Below are 25,761 nucleotides of genomic sequence, written 5' to 3'. Positions count from 1 at the left end.
TGTATAATATTTTACTTAGTCAAGCAGTAAGTATGAAGTCTGTTCAAACCTACAGCTTATAAATTCATAGTACAAGAAAGAGAAAACTCACAATGTACAACTTAATGACTTAAAAATCCACCCAGGAGAGCCTGGGTGGCTTAGTGGGTTAAAGCCTCTGCCTTCGACTCAGGTCGTGATCCCAGGGTCCTGGGATCGAGCCCCACATCGGACTCCGCTCAGAGGGGAGCCTGCTTCCTCCACTCTCTCTGTCTGCCTCTCTGACTACTTGTGATCTCTGTTTGTCAAATAAATAAATAAAATCTTTAAAAAAAAATCCACCCAATATCTCCTTGTCTTACAGTATTTTAAAACGTTTCCTTTGTTCTGTTGTACTGTTTTAAAGAATTAAAAAATATATCAATAATCATAAGAGTATGTATTATGAGGGGGGAAAAAATGAGATTTCCTTACAAGAATGTAACTAATCTTGTCTTGATCATAATTTCCAGAACTGTCAAATAAGTCACAGCCGTATAAAAAACCATGTTCATAACACTTACCGTCCCCGGAGGCATGCAAAGTTCTTGAAGTATAAACATCATGATCAAATTCATCTTATTCAATCCATATAAAAAAACAAAACTACTAATTATTAAAAGTTTACATTAAGTAGATTTCCCCTCATGCTGGAAACAGGGAACATTTACAAAAACGAGGCACTACTTAGAGAGGTGCTCGCAAAATTTCATTGTACTTTTAATCGTCCTTCTGTTAAATCCCATACGTACCTCTGCAATCTCTATCCTTTTGGCGAGATCATCAAGGGAAAGACTGCTCTCGTCCGAAGGCAGATCCTCCTGCAGACTGTAGGAGGCTTCGTCAGGAGAAAGATCTGGAAGGAGGTCCAAGTCTTCCTCCTGGTTGTCTTCACATGACAGGGAGTCTTCAGCATCTTTTAAGCATCCTTCTAACAGGCTGTTCAAATAGTCTTCTGTCTCTTTATTGACTCGCTCGTCCTCACCCCCCCTCTCCTCGGGGGCCATACACACCTCCAGACCCCCTGCACTTAAGTCGGATTCTTGATTACTCTCTCCCAGCGCTCTCTCAGCGCGCTCTGCGTCCCGAGGCCCCCGCAGTGATTTTCCATCCCTGTCTGTGAGATCAAGTTGCTGCAGCTCATTGAATTCACTGTTCTCAAGTCGGCCCGGAGGCAACGCCTCCGAAGCATCCTTCAGCGGCAAGCGGAGTCCCTTTCTCTGAGCCTGGGAATACTGTCCCTCGGGGGCGGGCACAGGGGCTAAGAGGGCAGAGCCGGCTGAGATCAAGGGCTCGAGCATGGACTCGCCTGGGAGCGACGAGGTGGGGGCTGCGGCGGGGCCTCCTAGTGAGGCCACATCTCGGCCCGCCTGTGTCTGAGGCAGCTGCCGGCGGCTGTCATCCTCCCAGGCGTCCCCAGACCGGCTCCCCGCCGAGTCCCGGGGCTGGGCGTGGAGCTCCCGCGTGGCCTCGGCGCTGCAGACCGGCTCCTCCGTGTGGCCCATCCCTGCAGTTACCAGCAGGCTCGGGGGCTCGGCCTGCCTGTCCATCGGGTGACAGCAGGGGTTGCTCTCCTGGGTTCCCTCTGGATGCTGTCTTTCTTCCCTTGGCTCTGGGCCAAGACAACTTTCATTCTCTGAAGACGAAGGAAAACAAGTTGTTGTAAGGTTCAAGACAACACTTGTCACGGGGGTGGGGGGGGTGGGGGGGAGGACATGAGTGAATTAATACGTGTGACACAACAAAATTCGAGACCTCTCCAGTGGAGATGGCATCTGCTTGGATTAATGGTGTCTTCAGAGAGAGGAAATACTCTGTTCAGTCAATAACCCTTTACCTTTAGAAATTAACAGAGATTGTTCGGACCATGTTAAGAATATGAATATGTAATTTAGTCTTCGTTGTCATTGAAAGTCATTTTTTTAAAGGCTGGGGGATATTTTTCTGAACTTTATTGGCTTTCTGTATTTCTTTTTGTATTTACCCTCCACTGAAAACCAGATTTATACTGTTATTTTTATGGATTTTTCAGTTTTCAAGACTACCTACTGTGGACAAAGAGGATTCCTTCTCTCAGTTCTTTCTATTCCTTTCCTCCAATGATATATTATTTCCCCTCCTCGAGTTTCCCACTACAGTTCACACAATTCTGGGGCAAATCAATATTCACGTTTACCCTGCTATGGCTTTGTAACTATTATTCACAACTGACCTACACTGTGTAAGAGGATACATTTTCCTTTCTCATTTCCACTTTATTTTGTGTGCTATTGATGGCTGCCTCATTCCTTCATTTAAAAAAAAAAAATCCTTGCCAGGGCACCTGAGTGACTCTAGTCAGTTAAGCGTCTGACATCAGCTCAGGTCATGATCTCAGGGTCCTGGAATCGAGCCCTACATCCTCCCTGCTGAGCAGGGAGCCCGCTTCTCCCTCTGCCTCGGCCCTTCCCCCAGGTCATGCTCTCTCTCATTCTCTAATAAATGTTTAAAAGAAAAAAAAAATCCCTGCCTATGTATTTTCAAACTCTGACAGATTTACAACTATAGCATATGTCCCAACAGATAATCTACCAGTTTTAAAATGTATCCTTCTGGGGCGCCTGGGTGGCTCAGTGGGTTAAAGCCTCTGCCTTCGGCTCAGTTCAGGATCCCAGGATCCTGGGATCGAGCCCCGCATCGGGCTCTCTGCTCAGCAGGGAGCCTGCTTCCCCTTCTCTCTCTGCCTGCCTCTCTGCCTATTTGTGATCTCTTCTGTCAAATAAATAAATAAATAAAATATTTAAAAAACAAAAAAACAAAAAAAAGATGTATCCTTCTTGGGGCACCTGGCTGGCTCAGTCAGCAGAGCATGTGACTCTTGATTTCAGAGTTTTGAGTTTGAGCCCCCTGTTAGGTATAGAGATTACTTTAGAAAACAAACAAACAAACAAATCTTGAAAAACACAAACAACAATATCCCCTCAGCGGAGCTGCTCTCTCGGCGGGCTACACAGACCCTGTCCCGGCATTCCCTTCCTGTGATCCCTGCAATTCCCTCTCGTTCTGTGTTGGGAACATTGCTTCTGAATCCCAGGTCTTTCTCATTGTTTATTCTCTCTCGGATTTTTTTTAAGGTACATGGAAGGCAAACTTCGGATTGTTCAGATCTGAGTCTTTTCCTTCCTGCCTGACTAAAACTTTGGTTGGGTTGTTTTCTACGATGGAGGTAACTTCCTCTCACAGCCTGAAAGGCACTGCTGTACCGTGTCCTGCTTCCCTTAGGGCTGTAGAGTCTCTCAATCAATCCGAATACCAACCCCCATCACCTACATTTGCTTCCTAGAAGATATGGATTCTTTTCTTTATATCTGATGTCCTGAAGCTTTGTGAAGTTCTTCATTCTTCGTGTTGGGTACTTGGTGGGACTTTCAACCTGGAAACTCATGACCGTCAATTCTTGGAATTTGTAAATATTATTTCCCCTACTCATTTGTCCCTGTTGCTTTCTGTTCCATTCCTTCAGAATGCCTGTCTTCTGATTTGGGCCTCATAGACTGATGGTCTCTATGTTTTCTGCCACACTGTTCCTCTCCTAGCCTTTGGATTAACTTCCTGGGACACTGCCTCAATTTTATCCTTCGACTCTTCTAATTAATTTTTTTTTAAAGATTTTATTTGTTTATTTGAGAGAGAAATCAAAAGTAGATAAGAGTCAGGTGGGGGGGGGAGCTGGCTTCCCGCTGAGCATAGAGCCTGATGTGGGGCTCGATCCCAGGACCCTGAGATCATGACCTGAGCCGAAGGCAGAGGCTTAACCCACTGAACCACCCAGGTGCCCCTCTAATTAAGTTTTTAGTTTTATTTTTAGAGAGAGAGAGAGAACTCGAGTGAGGAGTGGAGGGGTAAGAGGGGGAGAGAGAGCGAATCTTAAGCAGGTTTCATGCTCAGCACGGAGCCTGACTTGGGACTCCATCTCATGATCCTGAGATTATTACCTGATCAGAAATCAAGAGCCAGAGGCTCAGCTGACTAAGCCACTCAAGCACCCCATAATTAATTTTTTATTGTGAACATCACACCTTTTATCTTCTAAGAATATTTTCTTTCTCTGAATGTTTTTCTTTTTTTAAATTTATTTATTCATTTGAGAGAGATACAGAGACAGACACAGAGAGAGCACAAACAGGGGGAGAGGGAGAAGCAGACTCCCTGTGAGCTGGGAGCCCAATGTGGGGCTCAATCCCAGGACCTGGAGATCAAGACCTAAGGAAAAGTCAGACACTTAACCATCTGAGCCACCTAGGCGCCCCTGTTTTCCTTTTCTTATTGTAAGAAAATAAGAAAAAAATAAGTTCCTTATTCTTTTCTTTTCTAAGATTTATTTGAGAGAGAAGGAGAGCAGAAAGAGAGAGCTGAGAAGGGAGCCTGATGTGGGGCTCGATCCCAAGATGCTGGGATCACGACCTGAGCTGAAGGCAGACACTTAACCAACTGAGCCACCCAGGCACCCAAAACTGCTCCTTATTCTTGTTTTCATATATTCAATATTCTCTCTAACCTACGACACTGTTCATTTTCTTAAAGTTTTCATCTGTTCTCTCCATTTTATTTCCTTTGAGCTTCTTTGGGTTGGACCGACTGGTCTGGTTTCCGGTCTTTCTATCTGGGGCTTTCTTCAGTGAGGCAGCAAGAAGCTCTGTGGTTAAAGGCAAATCTTCTCCAGGAGTGGTCAGTCCTCAGCGTGGGAGGAGAAGGCCTGGGCCATTCACGGCGAGGCCTTTAATATGAACATCTGGAGGTTTTATCTCCTGGACAAGTAGCCAGATTCCCGGAGAGGAAGCAAGAGACCAGCCGCCACAGTTCTACACGGAGCTGCAGAAAACCGCTTAAGGCTCTCCCCATTCAGGTGGTAGGATTTTCACGCAATCCTTATTTTCTATAGAAGACCTCTTCCTTGAGTTGTGCCTGATCCCACGTCCACATTTCCTCCAACTCAGGCGCTCTATGAAATAAATGTCAGCCTCCCGCTTGGCAAAAAGGGCTTATAAATGTCTAAGTGTTTCTTGTATAGTCTTTTGGCCGAACCTCCCCGCTGCCAGTCTGACTATGACGTCAGAGGCACCTCCATGCTTCCGATTCCCAAACCTTTCCAGGCAGGACTCAGCATTGTTCCCACAGACACTCAGCTTTCCGCCTTCTCTGGTGTAATAAGCCAATTGCCACCCATCCGTCTGCTTTCCAGCTTCTGGAACTTTCTGGATATTGCATCTGCTGCTGCTTCCTTGCCAATCCTGTGGCTGTGGGTTTCTGCCTTTAAGGATGCATTTCTGGGGGCGTCTGAGTGGCTCAGTCACTTAAGGGTCTAACTTCAGCTCAGGTCATGATTTAGGGGTCCTGGAATCAAGCCCCGCATCAGGCTCCCTGCTTATGGGGAGTCTGCTTCTCCTTCTCCCTCTGCCCCTCCCTCTGCTAATGTGCACTCTCTCTCTCTCATAAATAAAATCTTGAAAAACAAATAAAACCCATCAAAAAAAAAGAATGCCTTTCTGATATCTCAGTAGTATTCCAACAAAAAGTGAAGGTAAATGTCTGATCTACTCTGATTAATCTAAAATATTTTCTGAATTTTTGACAAGTATGCATTCTAGTATAAAACTTACGGTTAATGTTTATTAATATTAGCCTGAATTTCTGTTAATCGGTGCTCCTGAACCCAAAGATCCAGTGACAGAGTCTGTTACTCCCTACTGCATTCACTCACACCTACTAAGAAAAACTCTACTCTGATGAAAAAAAAAATGGAATAAGGGCTGAGTGCATGACCGATGCTTAATACACACTGAGTTAAAGGGGGAGTTCTAAAAGGAGCAGTTAGACACATAATCCACAGAAATGTCGCTGTCTCTCAGTTACTCTTTCCCATTCCCCCATGAGTTTTCTCTTTAAAGTTTTATTTTATTTTATTTTATTTAGTAATCTCTACACTCAATGAGGGGCTTAAACTCATAACCCCAAGATCGAGAGTCACATGCTCGTCCGACTGAGCCAGCTGGGTACCCCTCCCATGAGTTCTCCTTACAGTAAAAACCCCCACACAATTCATGATGTAAGACTAAATCATTCATGAGTTAACATGTCTTATACTTTCTGCATATCTCATTAACATTAAGTACAAACATTTGCGTGGTATCAGGACTGTAAGAAGACATTTTTACAGTACACTGAAAAAAAAATACTTTAAGTATAAAATGTTGATAATGTACAGCTGCTACAGAGGAGAATTCAGACCTAAAATTGTTCATACCCAGTCATCAGGGAAAAGTTAAAACCACAGTGATACTCGTGTCCCCTAAAATGACCACAGTAAAGACTGACACAGTAAATACCAGCCAGGATGTGGAGCGACGGGAAGCCTCATACACCGCAGAACGGCCTGGCAGTTCCTTGTAAAATTAAAAATGTACCTTCCCTATGTCCAGTAATTCCACCCTCAATTCTTTCCCCAAAAGAAATGAGAACATAGATCCACAGAAAGACTTCCCAGAAGGTCTATTCACCCCCTCCCCCACTCATGCTCTCTCTCCCTCTCTCAAATAAATAAAGTCTTGATTATTTATTTATTTATTTATTTATTTTTATTTAGAAGTTTTATCCATGATATCCCCAACCTGGAAACAACCCAAATGTCTGTCAACAGGTGAATGGATAAACAAATTGTGGTATAGTCAGAGTGGAACATCACCGAGCAATGAAAAGAAATGAATTAATCACACATGTAACAATATGGGTGATTCTGAAAAACAGTACACTGAGAAGTTCTATTTATATTAAATTCCAAAGCAGAGAAAACCCACCAACAGTAACAGGAAGCACTGGGTTGCCTGGGCCTGGAGGTGGGAGAACTGATTATAAAGAAACATTGGGAGGAAGATTTTGGCATGATGTGCTACCTCTTGATTGGAGTGATAGTTATGTGAGTGTATACAGTTGTCCAAACTCCTCAAATTACACACTTAAAATAGGTATATTTGGGGGCACCTGGTTGGCTCAGTGTGTTAAAGCCTCTCCCTTGGTTCAGGTCATGGTCTCAGGGTCCTGGGATTGAGGCCCGAATTGGGCTCTCTGCTCGGCGGGGAGCCTGCTTCCCCCTCTCTCTCTGCCTGCCTCTCTGCCTACTTGTGATCTCTGTGAAATAAATAAATAAAATCTTTAAACAAAAAATAGGTATATTTCATTGCATGGAAATTGTACCTCAACAAAGTTGATAAAAAAAATGGGAAAGGAGGGATGCCTGGGTGGCTCAGTCATTAAGCAGCTGCCTTCAGCTCAGGTCATGATCGCATGGTCCTGGGATCGAGTCCCACATCGGGCTCCTTGCTCATCAGGGAGCCTGCTTCTCCCTCTGCCTCTGCCTGCTTGTGCTCTCTCTCTCTCACAAATAAATAAATAAAATCTTAAAAAAAGGAAAATGCTGGGGCGCCTGGGTGGTCAGTGGGTTAAAGCCTCTGCCTTCGGCTCAGGTCATGATCCCAGGGTTCTGGGATCGAGCCCCGCATCAGGCTCTCTGCTCTGCAGGGAGCCTGCTTCCTCCCCTCTCTCTCTCTGCCTGCCTCTCTGCCTACTTGTGATCTCTCTCTCTGTCAAATAAATAAAAAAATCTTTAAAAAAAAAAAAAGGAAAATGCTGTGAAAATTACTTGGAAGAGTGTTAGTGGTAGGTTGATTATAAAAGTAGTAATGAACAATATACAGAGAACATTAACAGAACAGCGTTAGCAGGAGCAGCGATAGCATGGGGAGGAGGAGAGAAAGAGCAGTGAGCGTATGCCCAGTTCTTCCCTCCTGTCAGATACCATTCCAAACTCTTAACATGAAATGACTAACTTAATCCTCATAAGAATCTCATGAGGTAAGTACTATAAGTATCCACATTGGGGAGCTGAGGAAAGAGAGGCCCAGAGAAGTCTACAACTTGCCTAAGATCACACAGTTTTACATAGTGGAGACGGGATTCAAACCAGACCAGTCTGGCTTCAGAAACAATGTCTTTAACCACTATACAAAAAGTGTTAAGTTACATATTACGAAGGAGTTTAACACCAAGGAATCTGGAGAGAAAGAAAAGGGAAAGGAAAGTCTAGATCGAAATATATGCCAGATGTCGTTAAAAGTGAGGAATAGGAGGTAAAACAAGAACAATATATTTAATACCAATCATTTAAAGGATTATTTCCATATTTCTCTTTTTCTCACATTCTTACATTTCTATGCAACAGATTCAGATTAGTTATTTTACCAATCTGAGGAAACTAATTCTGGGAGAGTTGACATTCTTCTTTAAAAGATACTGTTTTACCAGACTTGGCAAGATTTCTTTCCCCAGAATTTACCTTCCTCATAACACGGTTGTCAGTGAGCTATCTGCATTGGGAAAGTCTTGATAATACACACAATTTACTCAGTAGAACGATGCTGCATTCATTTAGAAACCAGAAGACCCAGGTTCTAGTTGTGAATCAAAGCACAAGCGAGAGACTTAAGTGTGGTAGTTCAGTCTCCTCATCTGTTCCCTGTACCTCAGAGCAGAGGCCAAGCTAGAAAGTCAGAAGTAGCGCCAGGCCTGAGCCACACAGCAATCAGCACTGACAGTCAAACTAACCAGCCGGTAACAGCACCATTCCCAAAGTACAGCCATGCCCAAACGGGTAGCTAGTTTGTGAATTTCTCCCTCTTTAAGATCTTTATAAAGCTCATTTTACTAGGATTTACAATATAAAAATGACTGAAAAAGAAGAGACAGCTGCTGTGGTATATAGTCTAGAGGTTCCTCAGAGAATTAAAAAAGATTTACCAGTTGATCCAATAATTCCACTACTGAAAACATTAATGTGAAAAGATGGGAACTCCTATGTTTATCGCAGCATTATTTACAATATCCAAGATATGGAAGCAGCCCAGCTGTCCATCAGCAGAGGAACAGATAAAGAAGATGTGATAGATATACAATGGAATATTACTCGGCCATAAAAAAGAATGAAATCTTGCCTTTTGTAACAACATGGATGGACGTAGAGGGTATTATTCTAAGTGAAGTAAGTCAGCCTGAGAAAGACAAATACTATATGGTGTCACTCACATGTAGAATCTAAAAAAAAAAAAAACAAGTGAAGAAACAGACAAAACACAGAATTGGGCCCATAACAAAGAAAATGAACTGATGGTTGTCAAGAGAGGAGAGGGAATGGGGAGGATGGGCAAAATGGGTGAAGGGGAGTGGGAGATACAGGAGTGAAGAAGACAAAAGAATAAAAAGTGCAGCACAGGGAATATATAGTCAGTGATACTGTAATAGTATTATATGGTGAGGATGGTAGCTACACTTGTGGGGAGCCCAGCATAATGTTTAGACATGTCCAGTCGCTATGTTGTGCACTGAAACTCATGTAACATTGTGTTTCAACTATGCCAAAAAAAAAAAAAAATCAGAAACTTATTTGTACACTTTTTTAAATAGATTAGGGGTAAAATGTAGGAAGAGAAATTTGCATTTCAAAATGCAAAATATAAAATAAAATTTTATTTGGAGAAAAATCCAATTTCTTTTTAAAATTTTTATTTATTTGAGAGAGAGGGAAAGCACAGAGGGAGAGGGAAAGGGAGACACAGACTTGCTGCTGAGCAGAGAGCCTGACTCGGGGCTTAATCCCAGGACCCTGAGATCACGACCTGAGCCAAAGGCAGACACTTAACTGCCTGAGCCACCCAGGCACCCCAAAAAATCCAATTTCTTAAAAAAAAAAAAAAGTGAAGGAGAAGAAGAGACAGAACAGAGTATAGTAGGAGTGACTTAAGGCAATATCACAAATTTGCCTCACAGAAGAAAAGGGGATAAAGATGTGGGGCAGGGCTTTGTAAAGAGAAAAAAGGCAGATTAAATTGAAGCCATCATCATCACCATCATCTTATCTCTTTGCGCAACTCAGTCAAACAGCTGATTCCGTGTGTTTACTGCGCAGGCTCTCAGGCCCAGGGACATGAAGCCTCAGACTGTAAATCAGTAGTAAAACCATACATCAGAAAAAAACAAACACCCTAAGATGTATTTAGTTATCTTTATTTTTTAAAAAGTTTTTATAATGAAACCACATTAGCACTGTAGGAAAGAGTTTCTAAAGATCTTTGAACTTCTGGCATAAGATACAGAAGCGGTATAAAATATATCATAAATGTTTTAGAAATGTATACATGCAAATTAAAGTACACCGTAAGTCAGTTAACAAAAAGGGAAGAGAATAAATTGCCATAGATACGTTACCAAGAAACAGAGCTCTTAAGTATCTAGATTTACAGCACACATTTTGGTAAAGTCCGTATATAGTAACTGTTGGTTTTTAAACAAAAAAGGGCATCTGAACCTACACCAAAACCAATGCTGTTTCAGAGCATTTTTGTGCAGTTTTGTCATATTCTGTTAGATAGATATAACTATCTCCTGAAAACATGGAAATAACTGTATGTTTTCATAAGAAGTTAGATGTTATTAATTCCTACTACCAGTTTTCTAAAAATAGAGTTACACAAAATAAAAAGAATCTCAGTTTGCAATTTGTCTGGTAGGAAAGGTATATGCAAAAAAAAAAAAAAAAAAAGGTAAATGCACAAATTTAACATAATAATACTTGTAATTAATACTTGTAAATGTAACGCTTGTAAAATTGAAGAAGCAGACATCTCTTACATTCTTCTCTACGGTAAAAACATACCCGGTTCTTTGGCTGTGGCTCCTCTGTCCTTTGGGTCCTCAGAAACTATTAACTGCGTAAAGCATTTCCTTCCCAGAGGCTTTTCTATAGCTGTTATCTAAAAAGTAAAACAAAACAAAACAAGAAACACACTTTTTTGTTAAAAAGTTTTGGAAACTGTTGTGTTAAGTTAGAAAACTGAAAATACTCTGAGAAAGGTTTCGTTATTTCCTAAAACAGTCCATATAACAGACATGTGACTCTTAACATTTCTTCCCATAAAATACTTTCGAGGAGACAGGTCTCTTACCTTAGGTTTGGAGAAAAGAGGACTGTAGAAAAAAAGAGAAAAAAAAAGATTTTTAAAAAATTACAGGAGCAATATGCTTCCAAACAAATGTCACTGAAATGGCTGTAAAAATAAATTATAGCTTCTCTGGATTCTAATATTAGCACAGAATATTTCCAGTGCTGAAACATCGCCACTGGTTCACACAGTTCAAAGGGCAGCTCTCTCATGTTAGCTCCTTAGCTAGCCAATTACTACTGAAAACCCCCTTCTTTGGGATAAATGCTGAGATCCGGGAAAAGAAAATGTTAACATTTTGCTGATAATGTAAAGAGTATTTCACACACGTATTTTTAAAATTTCAGTTTATGTCTTTATAATCTGAAGTAGGTTATGATGGAAGATAATTTTATTGGCATTATCTGTGGGAACAGGTAACAAAAAAGGGAATTTTTAAATATTCTATGTTTTAGAGGAATATCAAAGATGACAGAATGCATATGTCCACAGAAAAGGTATGCACAAAAATATTTATAGCCACTTGATTCATAATACTGAAAAACCAGAAACAATCTGAATGTTGATTAACAATATCATGGACAAATAAATTGCTACACAGTCCTACAGTGAATCCATACAGGAAGGAATAAAACCGGGCAAATTACCAGTACATGTAACAACATGTAACAGAGACATAGCAAAATGATGGGCAAAAGCAGTTAATCCAGAAATCTCCATTCTGTATGATTAGGTTTCTAAGAATTACAGAACAGGCAAATACACTGTTACAGTACTTAGTGGTAATTTTGGGGGTGGGTGCTGAGGGAGCTTTCTGAGGGGCTGTGCTGTTATGTGTCTTGGTCAGAGTGGTAGTTACATAGACATTTATATGTATATAAAACCTTCACTGAGCTTCTATGCTTTAATGTATGTAGAATTCAAAATTATTTTTTATAGTAAAAAATTAAGGAATAATAATTTGGGGAGGATTATCCAAATTTGAAGCATAAAAATGCCATGTCGATATTATATTAAATAAATACTTGTTTTCAAATGATTAAAACATCTGCAACACATTAAAAAATTATTAATTCCATGGGAAAGGCAGGGAAAGTGTCTATATACTGAATATTTTGAAAGAACACAATGTTCCTTATCTATTGTAAAGCATTCCATGATTTTAAAACTCTGAGAAGTTTAAAGTTAATTTAACATGCTGAGAAATTAGGTTATAATGCAGAGTCCCTAAAAACATTGTTTCCAAGGTTCAAATCAACAGCAGAAAACTGTCAATCATGAGAGGTGAACGAACATCATTTCTGAATCTACAAAGGTTCTTCAAAGGCTGGTCTCCAAAATAATCAGAGCCTAATACAACTGTCCACTACGTGGGTCTTTTTCATTACGGACAAGTAAGAGTTTTCGTTTACTCTTTGTGATTCCGGAGGAAAAGGAGAAAAAGTTATCCACAGGATGGAATCTTGCAGTGTCCGTATCAAGGATTCTTGTACATTTCAGAAATCTCATTTAAACATCACTAGTTTAAACACTATTCGTGTAACCTCACCTGCAGATTTCTGAGTCTTAGAATAATGGATTAAAAAAATATATTTATGTGCTTTATTATTACTATGACTTAGTTTTAAAAATCCCAATCTTTGATACAAATCAAGCAATTTAAAATAATCTGGTAAATGTAAAAAAAATTTTATCTGGTAAAAGTACCTTTCCTTCTACAGTATTTTGGTTAAATATTTCACTGTTTCTGCTTCCCACCATTAGACAAGTCTTACAGATGTGTTTTGGCTACAACATACAAACACTGGCAAACAACTACCAAAAAAATTCTAATACACAATTTTTTTCCCATTTTGATCACCTAATCTCTCAACCAAAAAGAGATCAAAATTAAAAGTTGTATTTTAAAATATCTGATTAGAAGGTGTTTTGAACTTACATAAAGTTGAACTTTTACTGAGTTCTCAGAAACTATGATAAAAGCCAATCAGATAAACACTAATCACTTTATCTGTTTTAATATCTCCCACCGAAAACATTAACAAATAAAAAATGGATCATGAATTTCAAATATTCAGTGCTTCTTCAATACTCTACTTCAACTCATTCTACACAAATACTGATGTACTTACTCTTGGTGTGTTGTGCAAAACTTAGTAAGTTGTTCAAAATCTTCACCATTAAATCCTTTTTCTGAATTCCTTAGAGTTGTATGTGGTTGTACAGTTTTCCATTTTGTTTCTAAATTTAAAATATTTGTTAATTACTGGATATTATGAAACATATTTAGGAGGGCAAAAGTAGTTAATTGGCACCACCAGTCAAAATCCCCAGGCAAAGTTATCTTCACATACAGCCCAAGTTAACACAGTGAAAAAAGGCTAAGTGATTACTTTTCAATAGGAGTAAATATTATCCCAGGGACGAAATCAGCCAGTAGGGCATGCCAAGGGATTGGAAGAAATGCAAACAGTTATAAGTGTGTTCTTTTCTTGGCATTGATACAAAGAGCAAAATACAGAGAGAAATTTTCTCACAAGGACATAGACTCCTGGTAAAATTGCTACTTCTTTGCAACATTAACTTAACTGTTGAGGCATCTCTTTCCTGACTTATAAAACCAGGTCAAATAAGTTAAATTTCTAGATAGGAAGGTGTTAGATTACTGATAATTGCACAGCCCTTGTAAGTAGGTACTTACCCCACTCTTCTTGAATGGCAGAGAGATTTGCGAGCAATTTCTCGTGATACAGTCGTTCAAGCTGAATGAATTTCATTGCTTTCTCATCTGAACAGAAAAACTGAGGAAAATAGAAATCCAGACTCTTTACATTCAGCCTCATATTGGAAGAATGTCCTCTTGAAATTGGGAAACTTGGAGTTTACCAAATATTAAATTAAATATTTAATATTTTTAAATTAGGGTTTCTTGGTTTGGAGTAGGTAAGTTTTGATGCCATAGCTACTCGGGTTCCATTCTGTCAGCAAACAGAAACTAAAACAGGGTTTTAATGCTCAAGGAATGCCTACTTGCCAGTGTATCTCTAGCAGAATCAATTAAGAGGAATTTAGTTGCAAACAGGATCCACCTGGAATCCTGGAATCTAAATGTTTCCCATATTTTCCCTCTCCTTACATTACTTTCTGTCAAGCAACTACATTACCCTCTAGTCAAGTCAAGTGTGTGCTCCTGATTTCGACTCACCGTGACTCTCTACTTTTTTCGCACTGAATGCTTTTCTCTCACAAGATAAAGGTTTGCCAGCCAAAACAAGGACAGAGCACAACATTATATGGATCTTTGGTAAAAAATTAATTAACTGGCCAGAGTGGTTTTTGTAATTATGTGAGTCTCCTCTTCTGTAGATTTCCCTATAAGGTTCTACTTCTCCATCTGTATCACACAGTTAACAGCATACGAGGTCGTGGTCAGTTGCCCAACTGTCTGCCTTCCTTTGGGCCATGTTCTAAATGCTGACCCAGAAAGAGGGGAAGAGAAGAAAACGCGGGTTAGCTTTCTGCCCTTCCCATGATCACTTGGACACTCAGCTCTCTCTCGCATCTGTAGTCTTCAAACTATGCCAGGGATCATAAACTAGGCCAGGGAGAAGTGGGGGCAATTCCACTTTCCTCTGCCCGTGACATAAGTATACTGAAGTTTCTCAAACTTTACTGAACAAAAAGTGATCTGAAAAACTTGCTAAAAATGTACATTCCTAGGTCTGATCTCTAGAAGCTCTGATTCTGAGACCCATGGGTGTGCACACTATGAAGCCCCCATCTCCACTGCCGGAAGTGGATGCTGGTCTACACTACACTACACTGTGCTCACTATTTGGTTAGAAAAAGAGTTCTAGCTTCCCTTCCACCAGAATTAGATCTCCTGCGTACTTAGTCATGAGCTGCCACCATCTGAGGTGGTTACCACTGTCGATCTGACAGGGGTTGGGATAATGACTGCATTTCCCTCAATCTCTTTGGAGATGAAGAACAAAGTCAACAAGGTAAGAATGGAGTTGAAATCACACAAGTGGGGAAACACAGGAGGTGAGGGCACATTCTTCTAGAGAGTCTATATGGGGCCATCCCTGGAGAAGAGAAGTGATTTTTACAAAGGGCAATTGGAAAACTGAGGGAAGAAATGTTTCCTATATAAAAGCTAATATGCAGTCTCACTTGACAGCATTTGATCTGTTTAGCTCAAGTGAAGAATTCAGTCTTCCTTTTGCAGCTAAAAGCTAGACGCTCACAAGATCTACTATGTGTAACGTGCTCCCCAGGCTCTACCACACAAATATCACTTGACTTATGCTTCTGTTTTAATTCAAAAGAAAGAAAACCCAATAGATTTTCAAATTATATTTTCTAGCAATGTGCTTTTTTCTGCCCCTCATAAACACACCAATATTTAGATTGGGGTAAAATTGGGGATTTTTCATGGAAGGCCAAATTTGGGTGGTTCTAGAGAATTTTCTGGAGTGGAAGAAATTGTCTACACCTTGCTTTCTGAGGTGGATACATGGGTGCACAAAGCTGTGTGCATCACTGAAACACCCATTGAAAACAACAGATATATATATGTTATTGTATGTAAACTCAATTTTTAAAAAATGGGCAGTTCTCCATGAGTCCTATGAACTTCTTCCTGTAATTAAGAAAAGGATACAGTCCTCCTCCCGGAAATAGGACTCTGCTATCTGTTAAAAACAAACAAACAAAGACAGGAAGTTAGATTAACATTTGGATAAAAAGGCAAATACAGAACAAATCAAGACCTGCACACTCTCCAAGTCTTTGACATCAGACTAAGAAAACTCTGAACTACACACACCAGCTGAGAAGAAATCTGAAAGCACAGGACACATTTCTGAAGTCACTGATCGCAGGCAAAGCAAATGGACACATTCTTTGGTCTTTGTAACAACCCCTCTCTCCCTGCTCTATTTCAAATTCAAGTCAACTTCACCAAGTCATTAGAATTTAGAAGCAAAAACTCTAGAGAATGAGGAAAATACTACGGGGCCTTACAACAGCGTAACAGGGTGAAAGAGTGACTCCGTCTCATAAATCAAAAAGTAAAAATGTGTGAAGTCACATGAGACTCATTTGCGTTTCACCAAGTACTTCACGGGACATTGACTTTTGGTTCTCTTTCGATATTTCAGAAAATTCAGGGCCAAGTGCTAAGAGTTGAGCAATGATGCTTGGAATACACACGACATGCTGCACAGGGTAAAGGGCACTGGAGGGGTGGGGGGCAGTCCAGAGACTGGGGATCTGGCCCCAGTCGAGGCTTATCAGTTACCAGCTTCATTTTCCAAGGCATATTTAAATTGAAAAATTATTTGATTCTGAACATTTTGGGATCTTTCACTTATATTTTTATTTAGATACAGCATTTATAAATAGAACAACAGCAAAACTGAAAGCATTCACTGGAAAATTTCACTGAGAAATACTTGCAGAGACTGTGGTCATATTTAGAATATTTCATACAAATAATTCACACTTTTAAAACAGTTTCACTCTTACTAAGTCTCTAGTAAGAGAGGTGCTCCATCTATAGATCCCTGCCTCCGTTTTCCAGCTAGCTGCTGATGTGAAGAGTAATACGGTACTTGTCAAGCCTATAATCTAGCAAAAAGAAGGTTTTTCATAGAAAACTCTTAAATCATAGGAAACAAACTGAGGGCTGCTGGAGGGAAGGGGGTGAGGGGATGAGGTAACTGGGGCACAAATTTAAATTTTAAAACAAAGGAATGGTTTTTCCCAAATCCCACAGTGGAAACAGCATAATTTTAAAGGAAAATACTTATCTAGCTTAAAGTTTACATTTTAACTCCAACATTTTTCAATAAGCAATAAATACAAGTGGACTCAATCACCTCTTTCTAAAGTTTTAGTTTAACCTAAAGCTTGGGGCACCTGGGTGGCTCAGTAGATTAAGCCTCTGCCCTCAGCTCACGTCATGATCTCCGGGTCCTGGGATCGAGGCCGCATCGGGCTCTGGGCTCAGCAGGGAGCCTGCTTCCTCCCCCCACCCCACCCCTGCCTGACTCTCTGCCTACTTATGGTCTCTCTCTCTCTCTGTCAAATAAATAAATAAAATCTTAAAAAAAAATACTTTAAACTAAAGCTTGAGTCCATACATACTTACTTTCTATTCTGAGGACTTTGCAAAGGATAAACTGATTTTCAACATTCTGCTTGTCTTTCATCAGCTCATCCATCTAACAGTACCAACTGGAATCAAATTGTCAATATTTAATCACTTTTTTTACTTACAAAACAAGAATTCCACGTACTATGACCAGTAGTGTGCTGACACATGCCTGACACCTGGCTCTCGAGTACTGGGGAGAGTCCTGACTTGTAGTGTTCACTCATTGCTGCGTTGTCAAGGCTTCCATCACAGCCAATTTCAAGCGACCAACAGGAAGGACCTCACTGAGTATGGTTCTCATGAACTATAGCAGTGCGCTCCAGCACACTGCTGGGTCACATCTAATAGAAATCACTAACTTCATTTATCAACTTCCAGGGAAAAGTCTACGGCATGGCAACGAGTTCTCTATTATACATCACATCGAATATAGTCTCTAGTTGCCCATTAAGATTAAATGTCTGGCTCTTCAAAGCCATTCTTGTTGCCTTTTTGCATCCGTGTACCATTGGCACACGCTTATTTATAAAAAGCTTCACGCTCTTATAAACCAGACTTTCTCGCACTACAGAAATACACATTTCAATTAGCTTTCAGATTTCTGTGACGGTTCCAATACCATAAAAGCAACTATAAAGGTAGGGTCACGAGACCCAAGGCCTCAAAAGCAACAGGCATTTCCAGGTGAAAGGGCAGCTGGGGAAAATAAATTCGTGCCCCTGGGCAGTCTAGCAGGGCAAGAGCAGACGGGATTTTCTTTGATGTCCCATACGTCTAAATCTGGGAGGAAGCCTGGTAGAGCAGAAACGAAAGTAAGGTGTGGAGGTGACTAACCGGACTGCATTCTGGTCCCAGCTTTGCCACTGCTGGCCATGTGACCTTGGACATGTCCTTTTACGTCTCAAGTCTCAGTTTCCTTATCTGTACAATAGGGACAGTGGTACCTGGGACTCTACGAGACGAGGCTGCTGTCAGGATTAAGAGAGGGAGTGCTCGGGGTACCTGGGTGGCTCAGTGGGTTAAAGCCTCTGCCTTCGGCTCAGGTCAGGATCCCAGGATTCTGGGATCGAGCCCCGCATTGGGCTCTCTGCTCAGCAGGGAGCCTGCTTCCTCCTCTCTCTCTCTGCCTGCCTCTCTGCCTACTTATGATCTCTGTCAAATAAATAAATAAAATCTTAAAAAAAAAGAGAGAGAGAGAGAGGAAGTGCGAATCTAGCGTGGGGGCCAGCACGGAGCAGCAGATGCTGAAAATGGTTTGAGTCTGAGTCTGAACCGCAAGGGCGCGACTCAGAGTAGGACCATGTGGAGAAGTAAGTTGAAGATCACTCTGGGAGGGCAACAGTGTGAAGGTTTCAAGTTTCCAGGTTATTCTGGTTCTAGGTTTCTTTTACTTACCAGGAACCAGAGAAGGGAAGTAGGAAGGTCTCATTTTTGGCCACAGTCACGGAGACTGGCTTCAAGGAGCCCAGGGGGTCCACTGCCTGCCTGAGTCTGACACCAGTTTCCAGTACAAATGCACTGAGCACAGAGTATCATGCTTGAGGTTTTTCTTCCCACTTCTATATGAAAAGCTTCCAAGTTTATGACTTCAGTCATATACTTAGATCTAACCTGCAGTCGTATTAACTAAGTGTGTGAAAGATGATTCATACCGAGAGCAAGAATTTCTAAATGGAATCTTCAAGAGTTTCAAGAGCTAAAAATACAAGTCCATATCTGATGTAACTGCAGTCATGTTTCCAACAGCCTTTAGCACATATTCACTGATGGAATATCACTTCAAAAATAACAACTGTCCCCGAAGGGACTCTCCCTCTTCAATTCCTTATTTCTGTTCATGGAACTGCCACTCGCCCAGCCTGGATCTCCTGGCCATCTCAGACTTCTCTCGTTCCCTTTCTCTTACCACTCCAAGTCCTAGGGATTCTTCCTTCAAAGGGACTGTAATCCATCCCTCTCTGTGGCCACCACCACCATTGTAACCAGCATGCTTTTCTCACCTTATCCTTGATTTATCACTATCTCCTTTCAGTTCTTATTTTCACTAAAATTGTGTAAGCATGTGGTTTAAGGAGTCCAACAGTCCTATGATACATGTTCACCAAGCCCTGCCCTCTTGGCTTTCTCTCCATTCTTCAGGAGCAAGCACTCAGAGATCTGGTTTCCCTCTCTTTTAACCTGTGTATCCCTAAACATAATGCCTGTTTTGGCCATTTCTGGATTTTTGGGTTTTATTAGATGAGGACTGAGCCTTTTGCTCCCCTGGCCCCAACTCTACAAACACACAGCGCACACACATCCTCCCACACTCACCTACTCCATATGGTTATACTGTAACAATGGGTAGGTAACATTTAATGTTTGCCTTACTGTAAGCCAAGCCATATAGTAAACTGTTAATTTTCCTTTCCTGAAAACTTTTTGTTTTCCCTGGAGTTACTTTTTCCTTTCCTTTCTCCCCACTTTTTTTGGGGGGGGGGGCACAGTTTTCCATGCACTTGCCACCTATACAACTCCAAGCACGCCACCAAGAGTCTATATCTTCCCTCAATACATTCAGAAACAGCAAATACTCAGAAATAGGAAAATGATATAGAACTTTCTCCCCAGACTACTCTGGTCTCCTCCAAACAGAACTGGAGCCTCTCTCCTTGATACAGAGCTGTCATCTTAGAACACTCCTGCACCTCCAGACTCTCTTCACCTCTCTCCTGGGTAGCATCCTGATTTCTGGTGTCTCACACCCTCCTGCTCCCAGGTTTACCTCTCTGCTTTGGAGCAGCCTCTAGAGGCTTCCTCAGAAAGGGGTGAAAGAAGACAGCAAAGGCCCTGGGGTAGGAGCATCCTTGTATATCTGAGGAACTGCCAGGAGGCAAGTGGACCTGGGAAGCAGTGAGTAAGATGGAGCATTTCGGAATTAAAGTCTAGGAGGTAACAGCCCAGATCGTGCAGGGTCTCACAGGCACTGTAAGGATTTTAGTTTTTTTTTTTTTTTTTTAAGATTTTTATTTATTTATTTGACAGGGAGAGAGAGAGATCACAAGTAGGCAGAGAGGCAGGCAGAGAGAGAGAGAGGGAAGCAGGCTCCCCACTGAGCAGAAGCCCAATGTGGGGCTCGATCCCAGGATCCTGAGATCATGACCTGAGCTGAAGGCAGAGGCTTAACCCACTGAGCCACCAGGTGCCCCAGGATTTTAGTTTTAATTCTGACTAACAAGAGAAGCCACCAGAGGGCTCTGAGTGGAGGACTGACAGGATCTGACTTACGTTTTCTCTGGGTCACGAAATGACTGCCGTGTAGAAGACAAAGACAAAGGGGAGAGGGAGAGTTAGGGTGGGGATTTCTAAAGTGATGAGTTCCCTGCAAGAATCCAGGTGAGGTCTGAGTCCTGCACCAGGGCAGAGGCAATGAGGGAGGCAAGAAGGGGTCAGATTCTGGGTACCCGTGCACACGGAGGTGCAGCACGCACTCACTGCACTGGATGTGGGAGGAAAGAAAGGAAAGGTGACTTCAAAGCATTTGGTCTCAGCAACTAAAGGGATGGAGCTGCTGTTTAACAAAAGGGGGGAAACTAGGGCTGCAGAAGATTTGGGAGAAAAAGCAAAGTTTGATTTCAGATATCTTAAGTTTGAAGTGCTCTTCAGACACCTCAGGAGGCTGCCTATTGAAGCCTAGAGTTCAGAACTGCATACAGGAGAGCTCTGATGTGTAAAGATTAGTAAAATATATGGGGTGCGTCAGGGGCTCAGTGGCTTAAGCGTCTGGCTTCAGCTCTGGTCATGATCCCAGCATCCTGGGATCGAGTCCCACATCGGACTCCCTACTCAGCAGGTAGCATGCTTTGCTCTCTCCCTCTGCTTGTGCTCTCTCTCTCTCTCTCTTAAATAGACAAAACAAAATAAGAAAAAAAACCTTTAAAAAATTAGTAAAAAATTAGTAAAATATGGAGGCAGATAAAGCATGCCAAGAAGGGAGGGTCCCAAAGGCAAATAAAGAAAGTGCTTCAAAATGGACTATAAGTTCAACTTGTCAAAGCTCCTCCTACCAACAGCAGGACGAAAACTGAGCACTGACCACTGAATGGGCATGAACATGTGACATGGAGGCCACTTACGACCTTCAGAACGTAATTTTCATGGCGTGTGGGGCAAAAGCCAGACTGGAGTGAGTTCAAGAGAGAATCAGGCATGGAATGTTACCAAAGCAGAATCCTTGTCCAAAGTGTTTTAGTCTGAATCAAATCATGAAGGAACAACCAGACAAATCCTAATTATGGGGCATTCCACAATAATTCTTGGTTCTTCTTAAGTGTCAAAGTAAGTTTAAAAGAAAAAGAAAAAAAGAAAAGGCAGGGACTGTTTGGGATTACAGAAGACTAAAGAATCCTGATGACCGAATGCAATGTGTGCTCCTTCACGGGATCCTGGATTAGGGGGGACTAGTCATGTTTGTGGAACAACGTGAGGGAGACGGAACTACAGGCTGTCCGTGGAATAATACTGATACCAGCGTCTCATTTCCTGGGGTTGATACCAGCATTGCAGGTAATGTCGGGGAGTACCCACGGTGTTGGGGACACATGCACATATGTTGAGGGGTGATGCTACAGTGCACCTGAGAATCACCTGCAGTCCTTGAATTAGTGACAGTGAGGGTGCCATCATAATGCTTATTATTTATTTGGCTCTTACTGTGTACCAAGCACTATGTTAAATGCTTCCGCACATATTACTCCATTTGGTCCTCCACGTTACAGAACACACTGAAAACCACTTAGATTGTTTGTGGTGGAGCCCAAACCCCCGCTTTTAAACCCTCACCATACTCTCTAAGCCACTCTGTAAGGGGAGGACAGATGGCCGAGATATTTAAGAAGCAGGACCTACAGGACTTAGCAAACTGATATGTTTCTGGGGGGTGGGGAGGGTGGAGGGTGCCTGGGGAGGGTGGGCAGAATTTTACTTTGAGACAATAAGGGGGAGCCTGGCTGGGTCACCAGAAGAGCACATGACTCTTGATCCCGAAGGCTGTGAGTTTGAGCCCATGTGGGGGGTAGAGGTTACAAAAAAGAAACATTAATAAATAAATAAACTGAAAAAAATTTAAACAATCTTCAGGCCTAGATGTACTAGAACTGCTTTGGCTGTAGGATCGTACACCAGTAGAAAATAGCATTCCTCTTACCTTTCTCAAGCAACAACAGCCCAGTGACATAAACTCCTTGAAAAGATCTGACTACATCTGCTATTTCCATCTTTACTCCAAATGTCCTTTTCCTCAACTTTTTATCGAAATTCTATAGAAGAGTCCAAAGAAGAGTAAAATCATCAGCCATTTACCTTTCACCTAGATCTGTCAATTGTTGACATTTTGCCAAATCTGCTTTCTCTCTCGGTCTTTTCCTCTCTTATGTACTTTTTCCTGCTAAAGTATCATAAGTAACGATAAGTAAAAATATCATAATACCCTTCACTATATGTCACTTCACTCCCAAATATGTGGGCACGTCTCTCTCAAGAACAAGGACACTGTCCTATAAAACCTCTAATTCTGTTACCAATCTCAGGGAATTAGGGCAATAATATTATTTAATATAGAGCCTATATTCAAATTTCTCCCACGATGTTCCAAAAACAGATGCACTGAATGGAAGAAACAAATTCTGGCTCCAGGACTGTAAGGAAATTGCTTGGTTGGTGTCTCTGTTTCTCCATTAGTTCATTATTTTCATTTTGAAGGAAAAATTAAATGCAGTTCATACATATCTTATTTTTCTGAATTAGCTGTTGTGTAAAAACTCTGCCTCACCACCATCCAGAAGGCCCCCTGGTGTTCAGAATCCCCATCTCCTAATTTACCCTCCCAGTCATCAGCAGAGTTATTTTTCTAAAATTCACATTCGATTTGGCATTCCCACCATTAAAAACTCCCAGTCCCAAAAGGAGGGCTGTGATTGCTGCCCCAGCCATCCAATGTCAAGTCCCACCTCTTCCCCATCTTAATCTCCAACACCATCTCAGCCATGCCTTTGCGGGGGCTGATCTCTCCTCCCGTACCAGCTCACTCCATTCATCTAGTAAGCGCCTACACACCCCACAAAACCCAGCTCAGTCATCCTTTATTCCCCTGATGCCCACAGAACAGAGCTAATCACACATTTTATGCTTTTGCCGAACCTTAAATATCTGTCAACACTTAGTACAGACTTCTCCCGTTATTTATCTCTACAAGTGTTTCTCCTTTTTCGCAGTGGCTCTCTTACACACATGCTCTGTTACGTAATCTTTGTTTCCCCAGTGTCTAGCAGAGTTTTTGGCATCTCGGTGGTACTTACTAAGCGCTTGCTACACTGACTCTTAACTTGTACACAGCGTATTCACTACATAAATCAAGTCAGTGATTGTCTGAACTACAAATGGATTATTGAAGGCCAATGTGTGGCCACCAGTAGCCATACGCTAAATCTCCCACCAGCCATTGACCCAGGATCACATCCTGGGCTCTCTCTCCAGTGACAGGTTGGGGGGAATCGATTACAGAGAATTGTCTTTCCGATGATTCCAAGCCCCAAGCCCAGGACTGTGGGGAGGCAGGACATGGAGGGTTTGTTGGGAGTACCTGGTGCAGGCAGAGGGGGAGTGCCCTGGAATCCAACTGCTCAACCTCCCCTCGTATAAGTGAGAACAGATACTGCAGAACTTGCTTCGGGGCCTCGGGTTGATCGTTAGCGCTTACTTCTGCAGACTCTTCATCACTCACAGCGGGTGTGGACGCAATGAGTGTATTTTCTTGCATCAAAGCTGTGGCATCTCCTGAAGAAAGTCCTTTAAGAAGTAAATAAAATGCCTACGTTAGGATGAAGTATCATCCTGAGAGAATACCTTAAAATAATTATGTCTGTTAACATAAAATTGCATAAAAACATAAAAAACATAAAAATATGCATAAAATTTGCAAATAAAGCTAATCAAATGGGGGTGGGGAGCTCAGAACCACAGATTTTTGTCGTCATTAAACTGTGCCGTCATCTGACTGCTTCTGTTAGCACACACGTAAACCATTTTTGCAGAATTTTAATTAAGAGTATTAATAAAAAGAGATCCAACGGAAAGTATGCAGGTTAAAACCTGTCCACAAACTTGAGTCAACAAAGGAAAAAACGGATTAGCTATAACTGAAAGTCCTGGCTTGCTCAAAATACAACAATTAAACAGCAAAGTAAATGCACTTATCCTCTAAAACAGGTAAAGAAGTTAAACCCTTCTCTTTAAACTCTGGTCTGATAACTGTAGCACTACTTCTGGATCCCAAGAGAGCAGCAGGAATTCAGATGCCAGAGCTAATGGCCATGGAAAATTTTTTCATAATAAGAAGCTACCTAACATAAATGTCAATAAATAAGTAAATAATCCATGAATAAATGCTTGGTCTGGAGCTCCTGATGTGATGTACCAAGTTTTGAAATTTTAATCACTACATGTTTGAACTTCACCCTTCGTGGAAATCTCAGCATCTGCTCTAATTTCCTATTCACCTTGAACAGACTGTCTGCATCTGTACATCCATTTAGGGGATCAGCCTCAGAACGGCTCTTTCTCAGTAATGCAGTATATGTCCCACGTTTGAAGATGCCTCCTGTGAGCTCTCTGGAGTGGGCCCGGAACTCTGTCTTTACTGCCTTCTAAATAAATCCACTGCTCTAGCCAGAAAGTCAGCTCTTCATCTCCCTAGTAAAACATTCTGCAACTTGAGTGACTACAGATTCTAACAAGATATTTTTTTTCCCATCTATGCCTATTTGTGTTTTACCCTAACAAAATCCATGCATTTCTGTATAACAGAAATGGGGCCTAGGTAAACTTATTGTCCTCTGAACACTGTAGAGAGCCTGCAGGATGCTGGATTATATCACGGTGATGGCTGAAAGGTTTTGTCTTCATTAGGTTGGAACTCCTGCATCCACAGGGATTCACTTATGGGCTATGGTTATTGTAACTGTAACCAGCAGTGTCTTCAGCATGAAAACTCCAAGTGCTGTCATTTCTAAAATCAATCACCTATAGTGATTCCTTATATTTTAGAAAATTCCCTTCTATGAATTTCATATCATTTGGGATCTGGAAATACAGGGCTTAGTGATGGCCTGCCATCTTGCAGGGAGAGTATTTTTGAAAACATGGATTATTCTTCTGCTATCTACTTTTCTAACCAAGTGGTAGTAGTGCCAGTATGGGAAGAGACGCTTTCCATAGAGAACTACAAAGAAACTAAGAGAATTACTGTTTCTTTCTCTTTTCCCCAGCCACACTACTATGTCCAAGACATTTAATCTCCCACAGACTGTGATAGAGCCAGCCTCCCAAATTCTATACTTCTCTTGATTAGATTCTTCCCACATAGTTATCAAATAGTACTCCATGCTTCTTCCTTGAAAACATGTAGGAATTATGTAATGGTCATTTTCAACAAAGGGGAGTTAAAGATAACCCTTGTAGAATATTACCAAAGGATAAGATTCTCAAACATAAAGAAAAATGACAGACCTTATGACT

The 25,761-nt window shown here is 41.4% G+C and overlaps 1 protein-coding gene across 2 annotated transcripts in view; it reads right to left on the bottom strand.

Moving 5' to 3' along the window:
- Positions 1 to 25,761, bottom strand: part of LOC111150895 (consortin, connexin sorting protein) — a 111,369-nt gene that overhangs the window by 17,530 nt on the left and 68,078 nt on the right. For both annotated transcript variants that reach the window (XM_022508577.1, XM_022508578.1), the window contains exons 3-9: positions 23,828 to 24,033; positions 15,712 to 15,742; positions 13,747 to 13,833; positions 13,178 to 13,286; positions 11,049 to 11,070; positions 10,760 to 10,856; positions 771 to 1,654 (exon numbers count right to left, since the gene is read on the bottom strand). In XM_022508577.1, the coding sequence (XP_022364285.1) occupies positions 771 to 1,654; positions 10,760 to 10,856; positions 11,049 to 11,070; positions 13,178 to 13,286; positions 13,747 to 13,833; positions 15,712 to 15,742; positions 23,828 to 24,033 (1,436 nt within the window). The remainder of the gene's footprint in view (positions 1 to 770; positions 1,655 to 10,759; positions 10,857 to 11,048; positions 11,071 to 13,177; positions 13,287 to 13,746; positions 13,834 to 15,711; positions 15,743 to 23,827; positions 24,034 to 25,761) is intronic.

Source organism: Enhydra lutris, unplaced genomic scaffold, assembly GCF_002288905.1.
Source record: "Enhydra lutris kenyoni isolate GAN:26980312 unplaced genomic scaffold, ASM228890v2 scaffoldscaffold24, whole genome shotgun sequence".
NCBI classification, from domain to species: Eukaryota; Metazoa; Chordata; class Mammalia; order Carnivora; family Mustelidae; genus Enhydra; species Enhydra lutris.
Note: the sequence above shows the minus strand (reverse complement) of the source record. Positions and strands in the feature narration are given on the sequence as shown.